Source organism: Centroberyx gerrardi, chromosome 11 (genome assembly GCF_048128805.1).
Source record: "Centroberyx gerrardi isolate f3 chromosome 11, fCenGer3.hap1.cur.20231027, whole genome shotgun sequence".
Taxonomy (NCBI): Eukaryota; Metazoa; Chordata; class Actinopteri; order Beryciformes; family Berycidae; genus Centroberyx; species Centroberyx gerrardi.
Genome location: NC_136007.1, coordinates 13935593 through 13954773, shown reverse-complemented (window position 1 = coordinate 13954773; position 19181 = coordinate 13935593). Strand labels below are relative to the sequence as shown.

At 43.1% G+C, this 19181-nt stretch overlaps 2 protein-coding genes across 2 annotated transcripts; both read right to left on the bottom strand.

Moving 5' to 3' along the window:
* Positions 1-313: 313 nt before the first annotated feature.
* Positions 314-7430, bottom strand: bach1b (BTB and CNC homology 1, basic leucine zipper transcription factor 1 b). The gene is made up of 5 exons (XM_071924643.2): positions 7254-7430; positions 6767-7015; positions 3905-5458; positions 2303-2509; positions 314-2205 (listed from the first exon to the last, which is right to left on the bottom strand). The coding sequence occupies exons 2-5, from the start codon at positions 7013-7015 to the stop codon at positions 1843-1845; spliced, it is 2373 nt and encodes a 790-aa protein (XP_071780744.2). The 5' UTR covers positions 7254-7430; the 3' UTR covers positions 314-1842.
* Positions 7431-9441: 2011 nt separating this feature from the next.
* map3k7cl (map3k7 C-terminal like) lies at positions 9442-17845 on the bottom strand. Its single transcript, XM_071924653.2, has 5 exons — positions 17737-17845; positions 16839-16920; positions 14193-14251; positions 12295-12410; positions 9442-9630 (listed from the first exon to the last, which is right to left on the bottom strand). The coding sequence occupies exons 2-5, from the start codon at positions 16912-16914 to the stop codon at positions 9450-9452; spliced, it is 432 nt and encodes a 143-aa protein (XP_071780754.1). The 5' UTR covers positions 16915-16920; positions 17737-17845; the 3' UTR covers positions 9442-9449.
* Between the last annotated feature and the right edge of the window lie 1336 nt (positions 17846-19181).

The window sequence follows — 19181 nt, the reverse complement described above, 5'->3', positions numbered from 1 at the left end:
GTAGCCTACATAGGCCACTAGGGGGCAATAACCATCAGCTTTACTGTTCATTCCTTTGGCTGTATGTGCAGTCTCTAGTTGGTATGGTGAAAAAAAACTTCTCATATCATTATACCCTTCAATAGAAGTCTTAAAAACTCTCCACTTCCCACCCCAACATCACTGTGTATTCGATGTATTGTATTAGACATTTCATATTTTACACAAATAACTTTTTAAGACCAGCTGTATTGCATTAAATAGCACATATCTGAGTGTAAAATGAATCTACATACATACATACATACATACACCATGCAGTGTAACAAAATCATCATTGTAAAGGCCATTTAATAAACATTTCATGAAACAATCTTTTGTGATTATGAGCAATCCATTTATACAGCGGGAGGTCGAAGGTTAGTTTTCTGTTAAAGCCCTGAGTCAAAGATTTACTATGAGCAGGGAAAGAGACAACCTGTGGCAAGCCACAGATAATAGAGTAATGAATAGGACACACAACAAATCAATGTAAGGAACCAGAAATATTTGTACTGCTGATAGTACACAAGAAGCACAGAGAAAGACAACAAATAGATGTGACAGTGACATCATTGAAGTCCCACTTTTCCATTCCTAGTACTGTATCCATCAATGGATTACAGCTGCACTATTTGCTGCACCCTTGACAGTAATTCAGATTAATCATTTATAATAACTTTTCAACCATCAGAAGGGGAAAGAAACGATCCAGCATCCAGTTGCCTGTGTTATAATGTTCATAAATAACATTTGAGAAATAAGAGACTCCAATGCCTGCCACAGTGCAGGATAGATGCATGATGTGGGACTTCTATGATGGATTTTACTATACAGTGTGAGGCATCTGCTCCCCTAAAAGTGCGCTTTACTCGTGAATGAAAGCTTTGTGAAGGTGCAGCTTCTTTGGATAACAGTTCTTCATTTGAAACATATTAGTAAGATGAGTTGTGAGGTCTGTATTGGTGTGTGTGAAAACAAGGATCCCAGAGGTGAGTTCAACCCCAACCTGAAAAAGCTGTGTCACTGTGGTCAGCTGAGGATAGTAAACCACAATGACAGCCTGGAATAAGACCAGAAAGTAAACATGGCAAACAATGTCAAGGCTGTTTGTTTAGTTGTCTGGTCTGCTGCTAAATGCTGTGGTTTGTTCCACTGCACAAAGCACATGCTGTCTGCAAGAGGTATTGTATATTGAATTTTTGTGTTGCCACCTGAGAATCTAACTGTATCAAACAGTATCAAAATGTTTTTATTTAACAGAAAATGTACATGTTAGACAAGGATGGATTGTTATGCATCCTGAACTTCCAGCCAGTGAAGGTTTACCAGACACAGACCAATGGCTTTTACCCTTGATTTATGATAAAGTAGTTCTGACTGTCTCAAAAGCTAAAAGTTTTAAGTTTCCAAGTTGCACTTTGGCTGCGCTGATTGGCAGGCAGTTATAGCTTCCCCTGTTAAACTTCAAAGAAACTGTGCTAAGGTCAAAATAAAATCTATAGGAGGTCATCAAAGACTTGTGATTGGAGTAAAAATGAATGGAATGGTTTTGAAAGCATGGCATGCATTATAGGTAGCATAAAGTGATTTAAAAAGTTAGGGAATTTGATTAAATTGCCTTCTCAGTATAAATACATAATCATATTAGGATCAGATCACAAGCATACCAGCCTGCACCATCACTGCTTTGCATTGTGTTCTCCGCTCATATACAGTCCACAGTCCACGGTGATGTCGTCAGATGTGGAAACAGGTTGAACCTTTGTTTTAATAACCAGTTTGACATCATAAACATATAGTTATCTGAGCACGGATACGTATCTAAGGGGCCTTCCCATCGCCTGAGTGTCGACCGTCCCCTGTGACTGTGTCCCTGCTGGAGCTGGACGAAGGCCCCAAAGATGCCTTATACATATCAAGGCCAGAGGAAGAGGAGCAGGCTGGCAGTGACGCCTGGGGCTGGAGCGGCACCCCGGGCTGCGTGAGGAGTGAGTCTGTGTGGGGAAAGAAAGAGGCGAGGGGGCAGTCTGGGGAGGTGTATTTGGCTAACACCTGGAGCTGGTCCGGTTGCAGGTTGGCCTCATTGCAGACCCTCTGGCATAAGGCAGAGACACTGTGACATGTTTTTGACTTCAGCTGACTCAGCTGGCTCCTCTCCGTGATCAGTTTCTCCCTCTCCGTCTTCTGTGACATAAACATGCAGTACACACACTCTGATTAATATGTTGCAGAACAAAAAATGTGCTCTTTAGCATCAACATTTTAAAACCTTGGTCCTCACCAGCTTGTTGATTTCACACTGCAGATTGTATATGCAGTCCAGTTTCCTCTTGCGGCAGCGGCGAGCTGCGATGCGGTTCTTGCTGCGTCGTCTCATGTCATGGACAAAATCCAGCTGTTCGCGCGTCAGGCTCTGCTGCTTCAGCAGCTGTTGGAAGTCATTCCTGGTCAGATCCACAATCCAGTCCACAGAGAATGGCAGCTGCACCTGGGGACGCCACAAGAGGAAATACAGGTTACAGACTCCAGAGAGGTAGTATGAGTCTCATTGTGTTCAGACTAGTATGATTAGAGAAGATGTATTACTAGCCATTATATTATTTGTGACAATGTCCTGTTGAATCATCTTCATGAGATTGAAGGCACTCCAATAACTTCCTAACATGTGAATACATATTGCTCTTACACCTGCTTTAAAGTAGTAGGATCCTGGAAATTTTCATGGTTACATATTTCTTGTCTGATGTCCCAGAGGTCACAGAAAACACAGAACAAAAATAATTTTGGCAAGAATATGTGAATATGTGATGACTATGTTCATTTCAAAATGAAATATACATAATCTGAAATAAATAGTATCGATATGCATTTTCCAATTCCAGTCAATATATATGTGAAGTTCAAAATATCATTGTTGAAAATCATTGTTTAAATTTCTTTAGACTCCGACACTTATTACTGCACACAGAGGTGAGAAACTGATCATAGGGCATAATTGAATGAGTGAAGATTCCCCATGGGATATGCTGTACATGGAAATAAATAAGAAACAAAGACATGGCCAAAAGTATAAGGAAAACATATAGGTTAGATTCTGCCAAGCTATTAATAATTACCGTTGGAAAAGAAGAGTTAACTTTAAAAAGCATAGGTCAAGTATGTTATTGCTGTTGCTAATGTGTGACAGTAAATGTACACTCTCTATTCTACAGTATATTGGTGCAGTATATATCTTGTAATGTTTTATCTAGGTTAAATAAAAGCACTATTGTTTTTTTCCTTCTGAAATGACCTTAGTTTTATCAGCACACCTGCTGCAGTGTGCGAACCCTCAGTCGAGTCCAGCAGGGACAATGTGAGATTCCTCAAAACCTGTTGTTTGTGGCAACAGTCAGTGCTAACTCAACAGGCTGAGCTGTCAAGTTCATCTGAGTTGGACTCTGAACCAATTAGCAAGACCCATGCACATGTACACCAAGACACACACACACACACACACACACACCTACGCACACACACACACACACACCTACGCACACACACACACACACACACACACACACACACACACACACAAAAACGCAGACCAATTCTGCTGGGTGAATGATTAACTTAGCACCATAGCAATTCCGCTTCCTGTTGAATGAATGCAAACTCTCATTTGTCTCTGGAACTATGTACCTAAAACTCTTATCTAAAACAAACATAACAAAGCAATGTACAGTTAGGGTGAGCTTACTAACTGACGCAACCTAATTTCAGCCCAACTTGAACTCAAAGAGTTAGGAAGCAGCAGAGCAGTAATGACTAGATTTAAGTGGTATAGAGCAGATCTATAAGAGCCTGAGGGGAATTGCTCAGCTGAATGATTCATGATGCTCACCTGTCTGGCCCGCTCCCTCGTGTAGGACTCGCTGTCTCCTTCCGTCTCTGTTTCTGAGTCTCCGTCCTCCCCTGAGTTGAGAGATGACACACACTTCCCAGATTGAGACACCCCCGCACACCCAGACAGCTTGGCCTCCCCCGCCCCCTTCCATGCACTCTTGCTTTGGTCCAGATCCTGGAGAAAGGGGCAGCCAGTGGGCTTGGAGGACAGGTTGACATGAAGCTTCAGCCAGTCTAAGGATGGGCTCTGGACCTGTTTGTTCCCAGTATCAGAAGAAGAACTTGCGTCTGGGTCCTGGAAGATGAACGGGGACGAGGACACGTCCGACCCCAGCCGCTTAGCCAGATCCTCGGCCTCCTCCCTTTCCACACTGCTCCTTTTTCTTTCCCCATGCAGTGCCGCACTCTCCATGCTGCCCCTTCCTTCCCCTCTTCCTCTTTCTTGCCAGCCAGAGTCCATCTCAATGTCTACCCTCCTCCTCTCACCTCCTGCTTGTTCCTCTGCCTCTTGATGAATGGACATTGCCCCTAGCACACCAGAGTCCCTTGGTTTCTTGTCTTCTGTAACATCCATAGTAAACCTCTCTTGCCTCACTGACCCAGTGATCGCAGAGCCCTCGTCAAAGGCCTTCAGGGGGCCATGGTGCAATATTAACCCCGCTGACCTCTCACCCAGCACTGCACTTGGCCCTGAGGAGACTCCCTTGACACTGGATCTGTCTGCGAGTGGAGCCACCGCCCTAGAAGAGCTAACTCCAGCGATATGATCCTTCTCTTCCTCCATCTTCACAACACCCATCTCTCTTCCCTTCTCATCCCGTTCTCCCTCCCTTTCATCTGTGTCTCTCTTAATCTTATCAACCTCTCCTCTCCCCACATCTCTCTCTATTTTCACGGCATGTGATTCTGTTTCAAATGGCTCATCGACTCCTCCCTCACCCCGTCTGTCTGGACTTGAGAAACTCTGTCGAGGGGATTCAGCTTCAGTTACATTCTTACAGCTCCCGCTGCTGGAACAGGGCAGGCAGGAGAGAGCGCAGGCATCCTCGGTTACCGCTGCTGGGTGCTCCAGGCTTTTCTCTTTGCCACAGCTCTCCTTCCCACAAGCCAACTGGAACTTGCGATACTTTGGACACTGTAGGGAACTGTCATTTGTCCCCTCGGACTGTGCATCAGCCACAGGTAGGAGGGCGCCTGTGCTGCTCTTACTTCCTGTTTGACTGCTCACTGATTTGTTACTGAGCCAAGCCACTTCCTGTTCCGATGGTGAATCAGCAACTGGTTTTACTTCTTTCTCATTCACCGATATGCCGTCATATGCCTTTGACAGTTGCCTCTTGCATCTCTTCTTACAGCAGGTCTTTCTCTGGAAAGGGGCACTGCTGCTGCTGGAGAAGAACTTGGGGAGGAGGAAATCGAAGCAGGCTTTGTCCAGGTCCCTGAAACCCAGGATGGAGGCTGAGTTCCGTACATCTAAGACATTTTCTTTACTGAAGAGGAGTTTGGATGTGTAGGCAAAGTTCAGCAAGGGTTCAAAGCCGGTAGCTGTTACCTGTGGGACAAACATGACAAATTAGACTGATGAATCATTTCTATGTTTGGTAAAACCATAATCCCACAGACTGAAAAATATTTCATATCTCTCAGTGTTCCCAGTGTTCCCTAGTTTCTCAGTGTTAACTAATTCCCATGACCAAGTTGTCTCTGTTTATGTCTCGTCTGATCTTAACAAATTGTCTCATTTTACAATTTTAGCCTCTTCTCATGAATGGTAATAGGAATTGTATTGACCTTCATTCATTTTATAATAGTTTCTGTCATGTATAGTAATCATGCACAAAATAGGTCCAGATGTGAAAATATAACAAAGAACCACTATGGCTGCGAACATTTTAGGAAACAAAACCCAAGATTGTTATTATTGGATCAGTAAGCAAAACACTTGACCAAACAATCCAGTGTTTATGCCTTTTGGTGTTTTATAACATAAAAAAGGGGTAAATGAATGAGCAGTTTCACTCGAAAAAAGTTGGGCACAAACTTTTAATGTGGCGGTCAACTAAAATGTAAACATCTATTTTGTATTTTTGTTAGTCTGTCATGAGGTCAGCCATATCAACTTGTGGGGGAAAAAAAGGGGAAAACACTGGATGCTCTAGCGTTGTAACTTGGGATACAGTTTTGTGATACAAACACGGTGGTTGTAGAACAATGGGGAAAGTATAAATAGAAAAAAGAAGTTCAAAAAGGGGTTTCCACTGGCGTTCTTGGTACTCTTGAAGTGAAACAGAGTTCTAAGGAGTGTCCAATAATTTCAAAAGCCTTTATTAGCATGGCAGGAAAATTAAAAAAGCCAACATGTTTCAACCAGCATGGTCAAGATGCCCTGATGAAGACCATGCTGGGTCGAAACATATTGGACACTCAGCGCCACACTTTTTCAGTGCCTAGAATGCCAATGGAGTCTCATTTTGGACTTCTTTTTTCTATTTGGATGTCTCTGCTGACAACAGACTGTAAAGTGGTAAGAATCAATAACTTTGCAATGAAAGAAAGTGGTAGCATTACTGTTATCCTACCAGTACACTGCCACAAAGGCAATAAGCAGTAAAACTTTGTGTTTTGAAGGTCATAGATCATGACTAGATTTACAATTTAATATCAAGAGATTTTACACACTTAAATGCTTTTAAACATTATACAGTACATACGACTGCACCATTAATACTTTCATAAACCTTGTAGTCACTTTTCTCACTTCACTTTCACAACTCACACACACAGTTACTGCTCTTTGTCTTTGTAGGGCAGCACTGTGTTTGTATCTAAAGCTGGATACCATCATGATGTGTTATCTCACCTCCTGTGGCAGAGTGATGACCGCTCCATGTTGCGTGTGGGAGGAGATCCTGTGTGTGAAGTACTCACTACAGGAGGCTAGTACTGAGCGGTGGGCCCTGAAACTCTGGCCCTCTACCAGCACCGTAACATCACACAACATGTCCCGCCGCCGCTGGTCGTCCAGGCAGTGCAGCACATGACAGGAGTGCACAGTAGACTCAAATGTAAACACAGACGACCGGGGAGCAGACATGGTCATCAGGGACATCTGTATGTACACACACACACAAACACACACACACAGACACACACATACACACACAAAACACACACACACTTTAATACAGGTATACATTCTCCCTCTACCAGACTATACAACTACTCACTAAGACTACCAGGAACAAACTAAAATGTACTAACACCACCAAAATGAGACACAGGCATACTGTACATTAACATATCAGTTATGAAGTCTTGTGTAGCAAACTTCCAAAAAATCTGCCTACCTTACAAAGATGAATTCTTTTGTCCAAGGTTGAGTTTCTTAGATAAGCGCTACAGTCCCAGCTGTTTAGCCAACATGGTTATTCCTAAATGGAATGCTGTCCAACTAGACTACGTCTCCCAGAAAGCCTAATCTCAACTAGGCAACAAACTAAACTGAGGTTGGCTCAGTCATATGGCCTGTGTGTATGTCTGTGAGTATGTGTGTGTGTGTGTGAGAGAGAGAGAGAGAGAGCGAGGGAGGGAGAGAGAGAGAGAGTGTCGCAACAACTCTGGGTGTAACAGAGCGAGCGCTGACTCATGCACTCCTGCTGATAAAGGATGAGCAAGCAGTTTCCCGTTCATACCAATCCCACCCTTGGATCTGTCTGGTAAGCGAATGGCTTTTCCAAGAAAACCTCTCCACAGATTCACCATGGATACACATAAACACAATTCAGACAATGAGAAGAAGGTTGGGAATGCAAGTCCTATATATCGTTATGACTAGAGCCGTCTAGACTTGTAAACCCCAGCGCAGTGCATTATGAGAACAGATTCATATTATAAAACAAATGAAACTAAGAGTTTCTGCTTTTGTTGGAAACTTATTTCTTGTGTATGTGTGTGTGTGTGTGTGTGTGTGTGTGTGTGTGTGAGAGAGAGAGAGAGAGAGAGAGAGAGAGAAAACACCATGCCTTACTAGCACCTTTGGCAAAATAGAGTTACAATAAAGGCTGTAAGAGAACCAAGAGAACTAATGGCATTTTCTATATATACATATAAATTAGAAAATGTAGTAGTTGTTTTTTTTTATTTTTTTATTCAAAAGCAAATATTTGACAAACAACTCTGGTGGGCTTTGTAAATATTTACCAAATAACAGTGATTGGATGACAATCAAGCTATACTGATATTCAATGATGATATTCAAGCTAGTCACTCTTTCAGTAACAACCAACTTCTGGCAAACTGGTGTGATAAAAACTTTTTGGGGCACTTTGGTCTGGTAGAGTGATAGTCTTGTGTGTTTCAGAATTGGTTTGTGATTTGTGTTTACAAATAGCACACATTCAAAACACAGGTACCAGGCAGTCAAGTAGAGAGGAACAGCACTAACATTCCTACTAAGCCCTAGTGAACGTGAAACAACGTCACAACATTGCTGGTGCTAAAATCACATGATTTGCGTCTGCAAGATCAGTGAAGGAGGAAGAGGTTTGCATGCCAGAGCGGCGCTGGCCAATCAGGTGACTGTTTCATAATTCCAGAATGAACTAATCTCCCTGTAAAAAAAAAATCAAGTTCCTTTTTCCATGTAACTGACGCAATGCGGTCATACACAACAAACATATCAGCATCTGCCTGGAGAAATGAAACCATGGGACTTGTGCTGGTGTTAAAACAAAATGCATTTTTATTAATAGAAGAGGACAATAAAGCAACAGTAGATCATGTTGTACTTCCCCTTCGGCGGGTGGGTGGCACACGCTACATCAAAAAATTTACAACTTTTACAGTGTTGTGTCGCAGTAGATACATAGTGTAAAATAGATAATCACCCTTCTTCTTTCGTTGTTCCTCATGAGTGGCTACAAATCCCCGACAGTGCTGAATTCTCATCTCACATAACTCATTTCCTTTTTACTAAGCGCCACCATAACAGGAACTTGAAAGGAAAGTGTGGGGGGGGGGGAGGCTGAAGGATTGGGGAGAGAGGGAGGGGAAACTCTCCTCAAAACACAACATTTGGACCACATCATACCACCTTTGGCTCCCTCCACAGACCTCAGGTAAAAAGATCTGAGTCTCCACAGGACCTGAGACAAGTATCAGAGAATCTGGTCAGATTCACAGTAGCTGACATTGTATAAAAACATATGGCATTGCAATGGTAACCGGAAAGCTACTGGTTCCTCTTAGACAAGATCACATAACTACACAAACAGAACCCATTTTATAGTACTCAGGTCACATGTGCGCCAGATAAGTGCCCTTGTGTCAAAAGCATTTAGAATAACTATAAACACTTTACAGCGATCATATTGTGTCTGTGGTTCACATGGTGCACATAACAAATGAAAACATCTTTCTCTGAATTAGCCGATTCACAGACTGTAGTTACAGAATGGGCGCTACTGAGACTGTTTCAGATTCTTATCCTCTGGCCTGGTGTCAGCTGCGTGTCTGGAGGTCTCAGGTTCTGCGGAGGTTAGAGGTCACGAGGAGTCCTGCCTCGTTGGATTGGTCAGGCAGAGCCTCTCCAGCTGCTGAGCGCGCTCGCTGTGGACGGTCACCAAGGTGCGGTTCTCCTCCGTTAGAAGCCGGAACTCCTCCTCTAGACGGGCGATCTCCATGGCAACCTTCTCATCCTCCACCAGCTCTGCCAGCAGCTTACGCCTGGGAGAGGGGCACAGGGGAGTGAGAGAGAGATTTGAGGAAAAAATCTAATTTTTTCCAGTGTTTTACAATCAAATTCATATCAATATGCATGAAACATAATAGCATTGCTGAGAAATCTACAATAAACAACTGTGGATTAATTTGCTCATTCTCTACCCACTGAATCCTTTTCATGGTTGCGGAGGGCTGGAGCCTTTCCCAGCATACACCGGGCTGAGGGCAGGGAAACACCCTGGACATCACAGGGCTAACACAGATATGCAGACAGTCACTCTCACTCACAATCATAACTATGGGAATCTTTTTGGAATGTGGGAGGAAACGAGAACACGGAGCGAACTTGCACACAGGACCGAGGCCAGGAATCAAACCTGGGTCTTTCTTGCTGTGAGGCAACAGTACAAACCACTGCGTCACTGTGACGCCCACTGTGGAATCAATAAACACCCCAATGACTATTTGTCTAGTGCCATTACCAAATACTTTTAAAGTTTTTTTTATTTTTTTTTATTTCCCATTCCAGTAATTCTTCCTGATAACGCATGAATGAATGAAAAGATGGACTTCCTGGTAGGCTCAGTTTGAGGTTTGAGGTAGCTGACCAAGCCTGGCACCGGGTCAAACAACCTTTGGACTTTGTAAGGCAGGGTAACTGTACTGTGTATGTGTGTGTATGGCTAAGTGTGTGGCATACTTCCGCGCTTGAGAGTGTGTGAATGTTAGTATTGTGTTACTCCTGGTTCAGCCTGGTTCAAGTCACATAATAGCAACATAAACAAAGAAGAAACGTAGTCTCTTTTCCAAAATGAAGGCTGTGACTAGGGACTGTTATGACATAACTATTAAGGAGGATGACTATACTGTTTTTGTGTGGGTTAGCAATATAATGGCCAACCGTGGTTAAAGCCGAGTCATGCTGTTTCACTGCTTTCACAATATTTCTTGTGTAAGCCATGTGTATCATAGTGGTAGCAGCAATAGGTTTAAACACATTAGGGCAAATATGAATGTCTGATAGCTGTAACTGAAGCAAGGGTAGAGTGGGTGTTTTGTTTTTTTACACAATTGATGTGTTTGTGTGTTGTTGTTGTTGTTGTTGTGGCGATGACACTTCTCCTTTTTCACCGCATGTCATGATTCTCCTGTCATTCTGTGTGGCATTTGCCCCCTATGGGAATGGGAAGTAACAGACTTGAATACTGTATTGCATCACTCCACCCTCTGTTAGTTCATGTGTGTATGTGTGTATCTATATAAGCGCGTGGCTGACTTTGTGTTTGTGTGTGTGTGTGTGTGTGGGTGTCTGTGTCTGTGTGAAAAGAGAGAACCAAGTGTTTCTGCCCGCCTGACTCATCATGTTCTTATCTAAATTCAAGGCTAACCTCATCCCATCTGAGAGCCTTGCTGTTCTCTATTTAGGAACTGCAAAGGGGTGGAGGGGTACGGGGGGCGAGAGCAAGGGCCTTGAAAATCCCTCTGCTAAGACTACCCACAGCTGCTGAGGACACAGGGGACAGTGTGCAAACATTTTGTGTGCGAGTGTGTGTGTGTGTGTGTTTGTGCGCAGACACCACAGCTTATGTGCAGCCATTCGTGTACATGAAAGCATACAGTATGTCTCACTCTGCTATACCTGACAGGGGCTGCAGCTCGGGTAATGTTTACCCCAGCAGAGTTGCTACTGTCACCCAATAAGCCCAAGAATCAACCAGCGTAACACCGTTGATCTACATCCATACTCTTCCCTGTATAAACCACATTGTCTTGTCTTAGATTTAAAACGTTTACATCTTCAGTTATTGTTTGACAACAATATCCAAGTTAAACATTACCAGCAATTTAAACGTCATCTTGAGTGAACTGCTCTCAGTAGATCACGTGCTGTACATGCAGGCTGATAACATGTGCCATCTGGTGGAGGCTTTCATCCAAAATGCCGTGCACTGCCACAAGTGCATACATTTTTAGCATAGGCGGCCCCAGTGGGAATTAAACCCCTGACCTTGGCAGCGTTTAAGTCACAATACAATGAAAATGACCTTTTCACCCTGTTAGCCAATATTCCATATCATAACGTATATCTTTTAAACAATAAATGCCAAAAAATCTACAAAATGTTTATTTTCCTGACATGAGCTGGAATTTATTCTTTCTGAAGAATCCTAATTTTGTGACAGCTCAGGATTATGCGCAAAGCATTTCACAGTGGATTGCTTCACCAACTACACTGAATATGCAATGGGCTTCACTGCCTTTCTCTTTCCATGTTTGTTATGGTCCAACCTGCCCACTTTTGAACAGTCCCTCCCTGCGCCTCCTCCGCCCCCGCCCCCGCCTCCGCCCCCGCCCCCGCCTCCGCCCCGACATCCTGTTTCAACCGGCAATACATCAAATTACGGAAGCAGGATACCATTGATATTCATTTCCTTTTGCTCTGCCCATTGAGACTATAAAGACCACAAAGCAAACATGTTAAGTCACAGATATGTCTTCCAGTCAGTCAAACATACGACCTTGACGAGATTTGAACACACAACCTTCTTATCAGGAGTCAGACGCGCTACCGTTGCACCACAAGGTCAGCTGCTGGCAAAGCATCCAAAAACAATATTACAGAACACAGTGTAAGCAACACAGAGGTGAGTCAGTTCAGGGCCTCACTTGCGGTCCTCCAGCACAGCGATCTCATGTTTGACCTGGTGAAACTCTCGTGCCATCCTGCAGTGTTCCCTGTACACCTGAACGCTCTCCCTCAGAGACACACAGGGGGGCACTGGCTGCATGACAGAGGAGAGAGAGAGAGAGAGAGAGAGAGAGAGAGAGAGAGATGTGACATGACAGAGATACAGTATTAGATTAAGAAATGGCATATGGGATCATATAGATGGCAAAACAAACGGAGGAACGTTATATCACACAAACAGCAAAATCATTTTCTTCTTGTCTTTAGGTGTATGAATGATTGTATATTGTGGTTTCTTTGTGGTTTCGTTTATGAACTCGCTGCCCTGAGGTGAGAATAAAGTATTTTGATTGATTGATTGATTGATTGATTGATTGATTGATTGATTGATTGAAAATGTAAAAACCTGGACCTATACTTTTTGAGCAATTGACATTTGGAACTGCTTCAGAAAATTGGTATTACTTGAGCTTTCTTTTCTGTAAATGTATCTTTCCCCAACAGTTCTTGTTCTTATTTTTGTGTGACAAGGCTAGCTAGCAAACACTGACTGTCACTGATTCGAGAGAGGACGTCCTAGTCACAGGGCTGTCCCGTTTTTTTGTTTTTGTTACATGTATTTGCATATCTTATCTCAGCATAACATGTTCCAAATTAAGCTGTCTGTAATATGGTGAATTTTTTTTATGCGTAAAGTAAAAAAGGAAAATAAATTCTGGACAAATAAGAATGATAGAGACACGCCTGCTAGCCTCCACCGTTGGATACAATATAATAGCAGAACATTGCATGCTTGAGAGTTTTATGAAAGCAACCATTCATTGGTCTGCTATTATTGTTCTAATCTGATACTCTAACCCAGTATGCTCTTTACGTAACTTTGAAAACCACTGGCAACTGTTGAAGGATAATTCAATGGCCACACTAACCTGCAGAACACACAGAGTGAAAATACTGTACTGATGTCCAGTGGCTTCATTGATGTACGCTACGCTCAACCAGCTCCTTATCTCGCCATTTAGCTTCCAGCCTCTACTGAGTTTTAAAAGTAAATTCCACCCTCGGTTACTCTTACATTGTCATATATTGTATATAAGTGTTGTAATTAACTTTTTTGGTGTACACACTTTCCCACAATCTGCCTCGTCTACCTCTGCATTTCCCAGAATACCTTTTGACAGCCCTTAGAGTGACGTGCCTGAACTTGTTGCATTCAGCTGTGGGTTATATGCGTAGGTGGAGTTTTTAGAGTCGAAAAAAAGGGAGAGTCGCGCCCCTTACTTAAAACTCACATCTTTATGACTGAATTGAATTCTGGTCTATTGAGGCTTCTGTCAGTGGAGAAACCAGTATCTCTGCCTCTTTTATGACGGATTTCTCCCTGGATGATTGTTGAACGTCGGTGCAAAATGGTGAGTCTAGAAAGAAGCCCTCGCTCTTTGATTGTGAGGGACTGACACCAAAACCTGACATTTACCATTGATGTTTTAGATTGCTGAAAAATGTTCTGCTATCAAACTCCATTGTAGCTGCAATGGAAATATCTCAACATCACATCACGTTTGGCCAGTTAACCACCGGAAATAAGAAAACAACATAATGGGTCCACAAAATGCAAGGTACATATAAGCCAATAGCTGTTTTTAAAGGTGGATTTTTCCTTAAAGAGAGATTTCATTCCGTATGCAGCAGTTACGTTCACCAACGCTGTGACTCTCTACGGTCCTTCCCCTCTCCTTTGTACTCTGCAGTTTTCCTTTCTTCTCCTCCCTTGTGCATCTCCTCTCCCTTCCTCTCTTTCACTCCCCCTTTCATCTCCTCCGCTCTCTCAAGGGAGCGAGATGTGTGGTAAATGTGGTGCAATGCTGTGTTATACCTGTAATCGCTGCTCAAGGTCCGGGAAAGTCTGAGAGAGGTCCTCCGCATCTTTTACATCTAACAGAACAACATCAAGATCAACACATCATCCAATTAATACAGTTGGATTCATGTTATTGTCATTTTTTAAATTACTGCTTATCTATTTCTGATATAAATCAACGTAATCCTCCTGATGGATTGGGACTTTATTTGAACTTCTTATGATTGAATACTCTATGTTGATAATACAACAAAGCCCATGACATATTATTGAACTACCGTATGCTTTACAAAAGTTTGTTTTGATTAATGATAGCAATCCAGCCTGAAAATTCTGCCATTCATATTCTGTTTTCTATTTTTTCCACAACACATCTATGCTGCAGGTCTGTGGCAGTCAGATTTGAAAAGCTGATTGCTGTGTTATTAGCACACTGGAGAGCAGAATTCTGTCTTTTGTGATTTTAGCCTGAGGCAGAAACATTTTTTTTTTTCATTAATGCTGTTTGCCGTACGCCTTTGATGCATAGCCCAAGTGACTTGCCAACAGGCAGTGGCTTAATGCCTTTCTCCGCCTCATAAAATGGCCACAAGTGAAACAGTATAGGGGCCTCTTATATGACACCACAACATAGCAACACAGCGCTACACTTATAAATGAGCCATGTCCTCTAACTGAACAGCAGTAATGAGCTGTCAGGCTGAAAGACATGCAGGATAAGAATACAGAGGGACAACTATGTGAGCAGACAGACAACATAACAGACAAACACGGCCAGAACGACAAGCAGACAGGCCAGATGTATGGACAGATAGGGAGTCAGACAGACAGACAGACAGACAGACAGACAGACAGCCAGACAGACAGAAACAGACAGGTTGTCTGCACCAGCCTCTGCCTCGCCAGTTATGTCCCCCTGGAGTTGTGGAACACATGTGGAGAATCCTGGGATGATGCAACCTTCTAAAAGCAGGGGTATTAGTGGGCCAGCCTGCAGCCATGGGGCCAATTATGATGTGGAATAAATACAGTGCTCATGCTTAGGATTGACACAGCGCAGGGTTAAAACTACGCCTGGCATGAAGTCATGAAGGGCCTAGAGGATGATCCCCGGACGGAGCACTGGTCTCAGTTCCCCTGCTGAGAAACATGAGTTCCAAGAGACAACAACATGATCATCTGGGGAATATCCAAACTTTTATTTTGGAAGTTAGGGTCTAATTGTGCCAGAGCAGCTCTGGAAGTAAAACTAAAGTGTCAACAGGTACTAGCAACTACCAGAAAAGCAGATACTTCCCCGTAAAGGCATGACCACTGAAACACTAAAACTTTAACTGAAACTATAACTGGCCAAATCTAGAAAACATCATCTGAAAACTAAATGCAAACTAAACTGAAACTAAACAGAATCCATAAAACTGGTATAACCTTGGTTGTATGGAAGGAAAGAGAGGAGAAGGGAAGGAAAGAGGGATGGGGGACATTAATGAAGGAAGAAACAAAGAAAGGAAGGAACAAAAGACAGAAACACAATGAAGAAATAAAGAAACAATTAAGGAAGGAAGGAAGATGCATGCTGCTGTGTTCAGGGAATAAATAGACGTCATGTGAAATTCTACATTTTTCTGCTCAGTCTGGTTTGAGTGTGTTGCTCCTCTCTCTTCCTATGGGAAAGACAAGGGAGACCAGAGATGGGTGGAGTGGAGCGGGAAGTGTTAACTGCTTATAAATATAGGCCAGTGTTCTAAAAGCTGAACAGTGAATCAGGCAGCGGGGCAGTGTTAGTATTAGAGGGGAAACCTGACTCTGCCATTGCAAAGCTGCAGCTGCCGTCCCAGTGCCTGGCCCCACTGCAGTAAAACATCCTGACAGACAGCACCTAGCACCGTAGGTAGGGTCGACCTCTGAGTGTGTGTGTGTGTGTGTGTGTGTGTGTCTATATGTCTGTGTTTATGACACTGTTTGTGCTTGTGAGTGCATAGAATGGATCACTGTGTATGTGTGTGTGAGGGAACGAGAAAGTGTTTATGAATGTTTTGCGTAAAGATTTAATAATGATAATAGTAATCATAATAATAATAATACTGTCATGACACTGGTTGCGCGTGTGTGTGTGTGTGTGTGTGTGTGTGTGTGTGTGCGTGCATGTGCGTGCATACATGTGCAGTTTACAAGTGCACAGCTGCGCACACGCATGTGTGGTTTGTTTTTAATATGCTGTGGTCCTACAGAAATAGAGGGAGCACCTGTCTCAGCTACAGCGTAGAAGAATGAACGCAGTTAAAGTGATACAGGGGGAGGCGGGGGGGGGGGGGGGGGGGGGGGGGGGGGCTGCCCGGGGGGGCGGATTGTGCCAGGTCTGTTTTGGTGGGAAGAATGCAGTGCATGTGTTCCACACATACTGGAAATGCAGTGAGAGTAGGACTCCGGTCTTCGTTGGGTGTTAAATGTTCAGTTGAGCAATAGCTGGAACTAAACTCAAAATAAGCTGTTACGATAAAACATGATTCGGAGAGACTGGAAGACAGGTGCGTGTGTGTGTGTGTGTGTGTGTGTGTGTGCGTGTACATGGGTGTGCATGTGTATAGGCATCCGTGTACGTGCAGCGCCTACAAGGAAACGTGTATGGATGGGTGGGTGTGTGTATGCTTGTGTTTTTACCTGATGTGTTGTCGAGGCTGAAGGCGATTCTAACTTCAGATTTATCAGGAGACACTCTTCTGGTTGAGGTGATCATTTATCCCTTCATGAGGCCACAGGCACAAAACAGAGCTGTTAGCACAGTCAAGAGGCTCTTGTAAAAGAAGAGTATTTGATATGGCAGTGGCGTCCAATAATGTGTCATGATGGAAGGCCAAGAGTATGCATTTTTTTCATTCCACCCAAACACTACACAAGTTGATTTCTCCAATTGCCACAAGGTAAAAAGCAACTAAAAACTGCTGGTGTTTGGTTGGGATGGGAATGAAACGCTGCATATTCTTGGCCTTTGATGGTACATGATTAAACACCACTGGTATAGGAAATTCTGGTGCATTATAAACACACACATACACACACCCTCAAGCCTGCAGCAACCGGTTTCGTCATGCATTTAGAGTTGCAGTGGGATTAAATAATTAGAGAGGTTTGACAGACTGGCTCTGAGGTCTGGATTTTGCACGTCCCCTCCGGGTGAAGGTACAGGCTTTTTATATCAGGGCATCTGCCTGCTTTAACCCCAAGCAAACCCTCTGCCTCATACAAGACACACCTCAATGACCCTCACCAGACAATAACCACTGATTTTATAAATCTCTCTCTTAGTTGCTGGAATACTGTACAACAAGCAATAGAAGAATGTCCAAATGTCTGTAGGGATATGTTGATGGGGTTGCAGGTGATCAATTTAGATCAAAACATGACAGTATTAGTAAGTGAAACCTACCTCGTTAGATGTTCATGACATATATTACCAGTAATTAAGACCACTGACATTCCCCCTACATGGTTACATTTCTGGACCAATGCCATCATGCACAGGGTGTAGGACCCATCTGGGCCAACAGGTCATTGTTACCTGAAACAGCACGAACTTGACCCAGGAAATTCCGTATTAAAACAAAAAAAAAAAAAGTCAAATCAGATATGAGTGGTATTCCTTGTTGCTCCTTGTCCGCTGTTTCCCTCTCTTCGACTATTGGTTAAGCCAGTAACAACACAGGTCGTCGCTCAGCCAGTGCGTCCTGCGTGATCCAGCAAAGACGGACAACTTTATTTCTAGTGGTAAAAAAAAAAAGTTGACCTCCACTTCCCTCAGCGCGAGGGGGAAAACAGACTTCAGCTTTGTATTATGTATTCAGCAGATCCACCACAAATTAGCCGGGCAGTGACAGTCAGTAAGAGTCCAGCTCAAGTTTGCGTGGGCACGGACATTATCCACGGCCACGCGGCGTTAGCGCAACACAACAGGGCGCAGGCAGTGGAGGAATGCCGTCCTCTATACCCCTGTGGCACCCTGGTCCCAATTAAATGTCTCAGATGACATGACTTTAGCCCGCAAAAATGTCCATAGCTCCAGCACTGTTTTGAGTGACACGGTCATGCCGCTGGGCTGTCTATTGGCGGTGCAATAGCTGTGCAATGATGCAGTTGCTCAGAATGACCCTCTGCTATAATTGCTTCTGCGGAAGAAAATAGAGCATCCATGTGTCTCTTTATTTTCTTTTGGGGTGGTGTTTCGGGGATGTAGTGAGGTTTAAACCTACTTAAACTCAGTTAGGATACTTTTTTTTTATGTAACTGAAGAACAGAGTTGCCCACTTTTTTAGGGCTTGCATACATGTGTAGTACCTAGTATGAAAGTGATGTAAGGTACTTGAGGATAGGTTTTTTAAAGGGGGGAGCATAAATTATGCTTTTATATTTGTTTATATTTGATGTTTATATTGATGGTTGTTTGCCTTATAATGATCACCAACTGCAGGTCATGGTTTACTCTGTATTTTCATGTGTGTGCAAAACTAGTGAGAAGACCGAGCCACAGACTATTCAGATGCATTCAGTACTTACAGCCAGATAGCTACAATATATATGGAGCGTAATACTACTTAACCCTCCTATTATGTTTGGGGCCAATTTGACCCCATTCAACATTTAACGTCTCTAAAAACATGATTAACATTATTTTTTCAGCTTGATACTCGATGACTTTTCCTAATTTCATGGGGAAAACTGGTAAACACAAAGTGTAACATGATGATAATTCAAGGTCCTGTACACACTTTGTATACAACAGTGTTGTTTGGGGTCATTTTGACCCCAAACAACACCATTACCTTACCCTAACCCTATAAAAAACCAGAGAAGATATAAAAGTTTTACACATATTCTTTCTCTTTGTTTTGACTGATAACTGAGGGAACTTTCTCTCAGTTATCCTGCAGTTTTATCAAGTTTTTATAGAGTTTTATCTCACCTGAAGATTTTCTGCTAATGAGGTCCTGTCACAGCTCTTTGAAAGAC

Bases quoted from the DNA above. Each gene is read 5' to 3' on its own strand.
- map3k7cl (XM_071924653.2), bottom strand. From the start codon at position 16,914: ATGATCACCTCAACCAGAAGAGTGTCTCCTGATAAATCTGAAGTTAGA. The intron at 12,411-14,192 runs GTATAACACAGC...TCTGTCATGCAG, and splicing joins ACCTTGAGCAGCGATTACAG to CCAGTGCCCCCCTGTGTGTC. The intron at 9,631-12,294 runs GTGAGGCCCTGA...CCCCTCTCCCAG, and splicing joins GCTGTGCTGGAGGACCGCAA to GCGTAAGCTGCTGGCAGAGC.
- bach1b (XM_071924643.2), bottom strand. From the start codon at position 7,015: ATGTCCCTGATGACCATGTCTGCTCCCCGGTCGTCTGTGTTTACATTT. The intron at 5,459-6,766 runs GTGAGATAACAC...TTTGTCCCACAG, and splicing joins TCATCACTCTGCCACAGGAG to GTAACAGCTACCGGCTTTGA. The intron at 2,206-2,302 runs GTGAGGACCAAG...TTTATGTCACAG, and splicing joins AGTGTGAAATCAACAAGCTG to AAGACGGAGAGGGAGAAACT.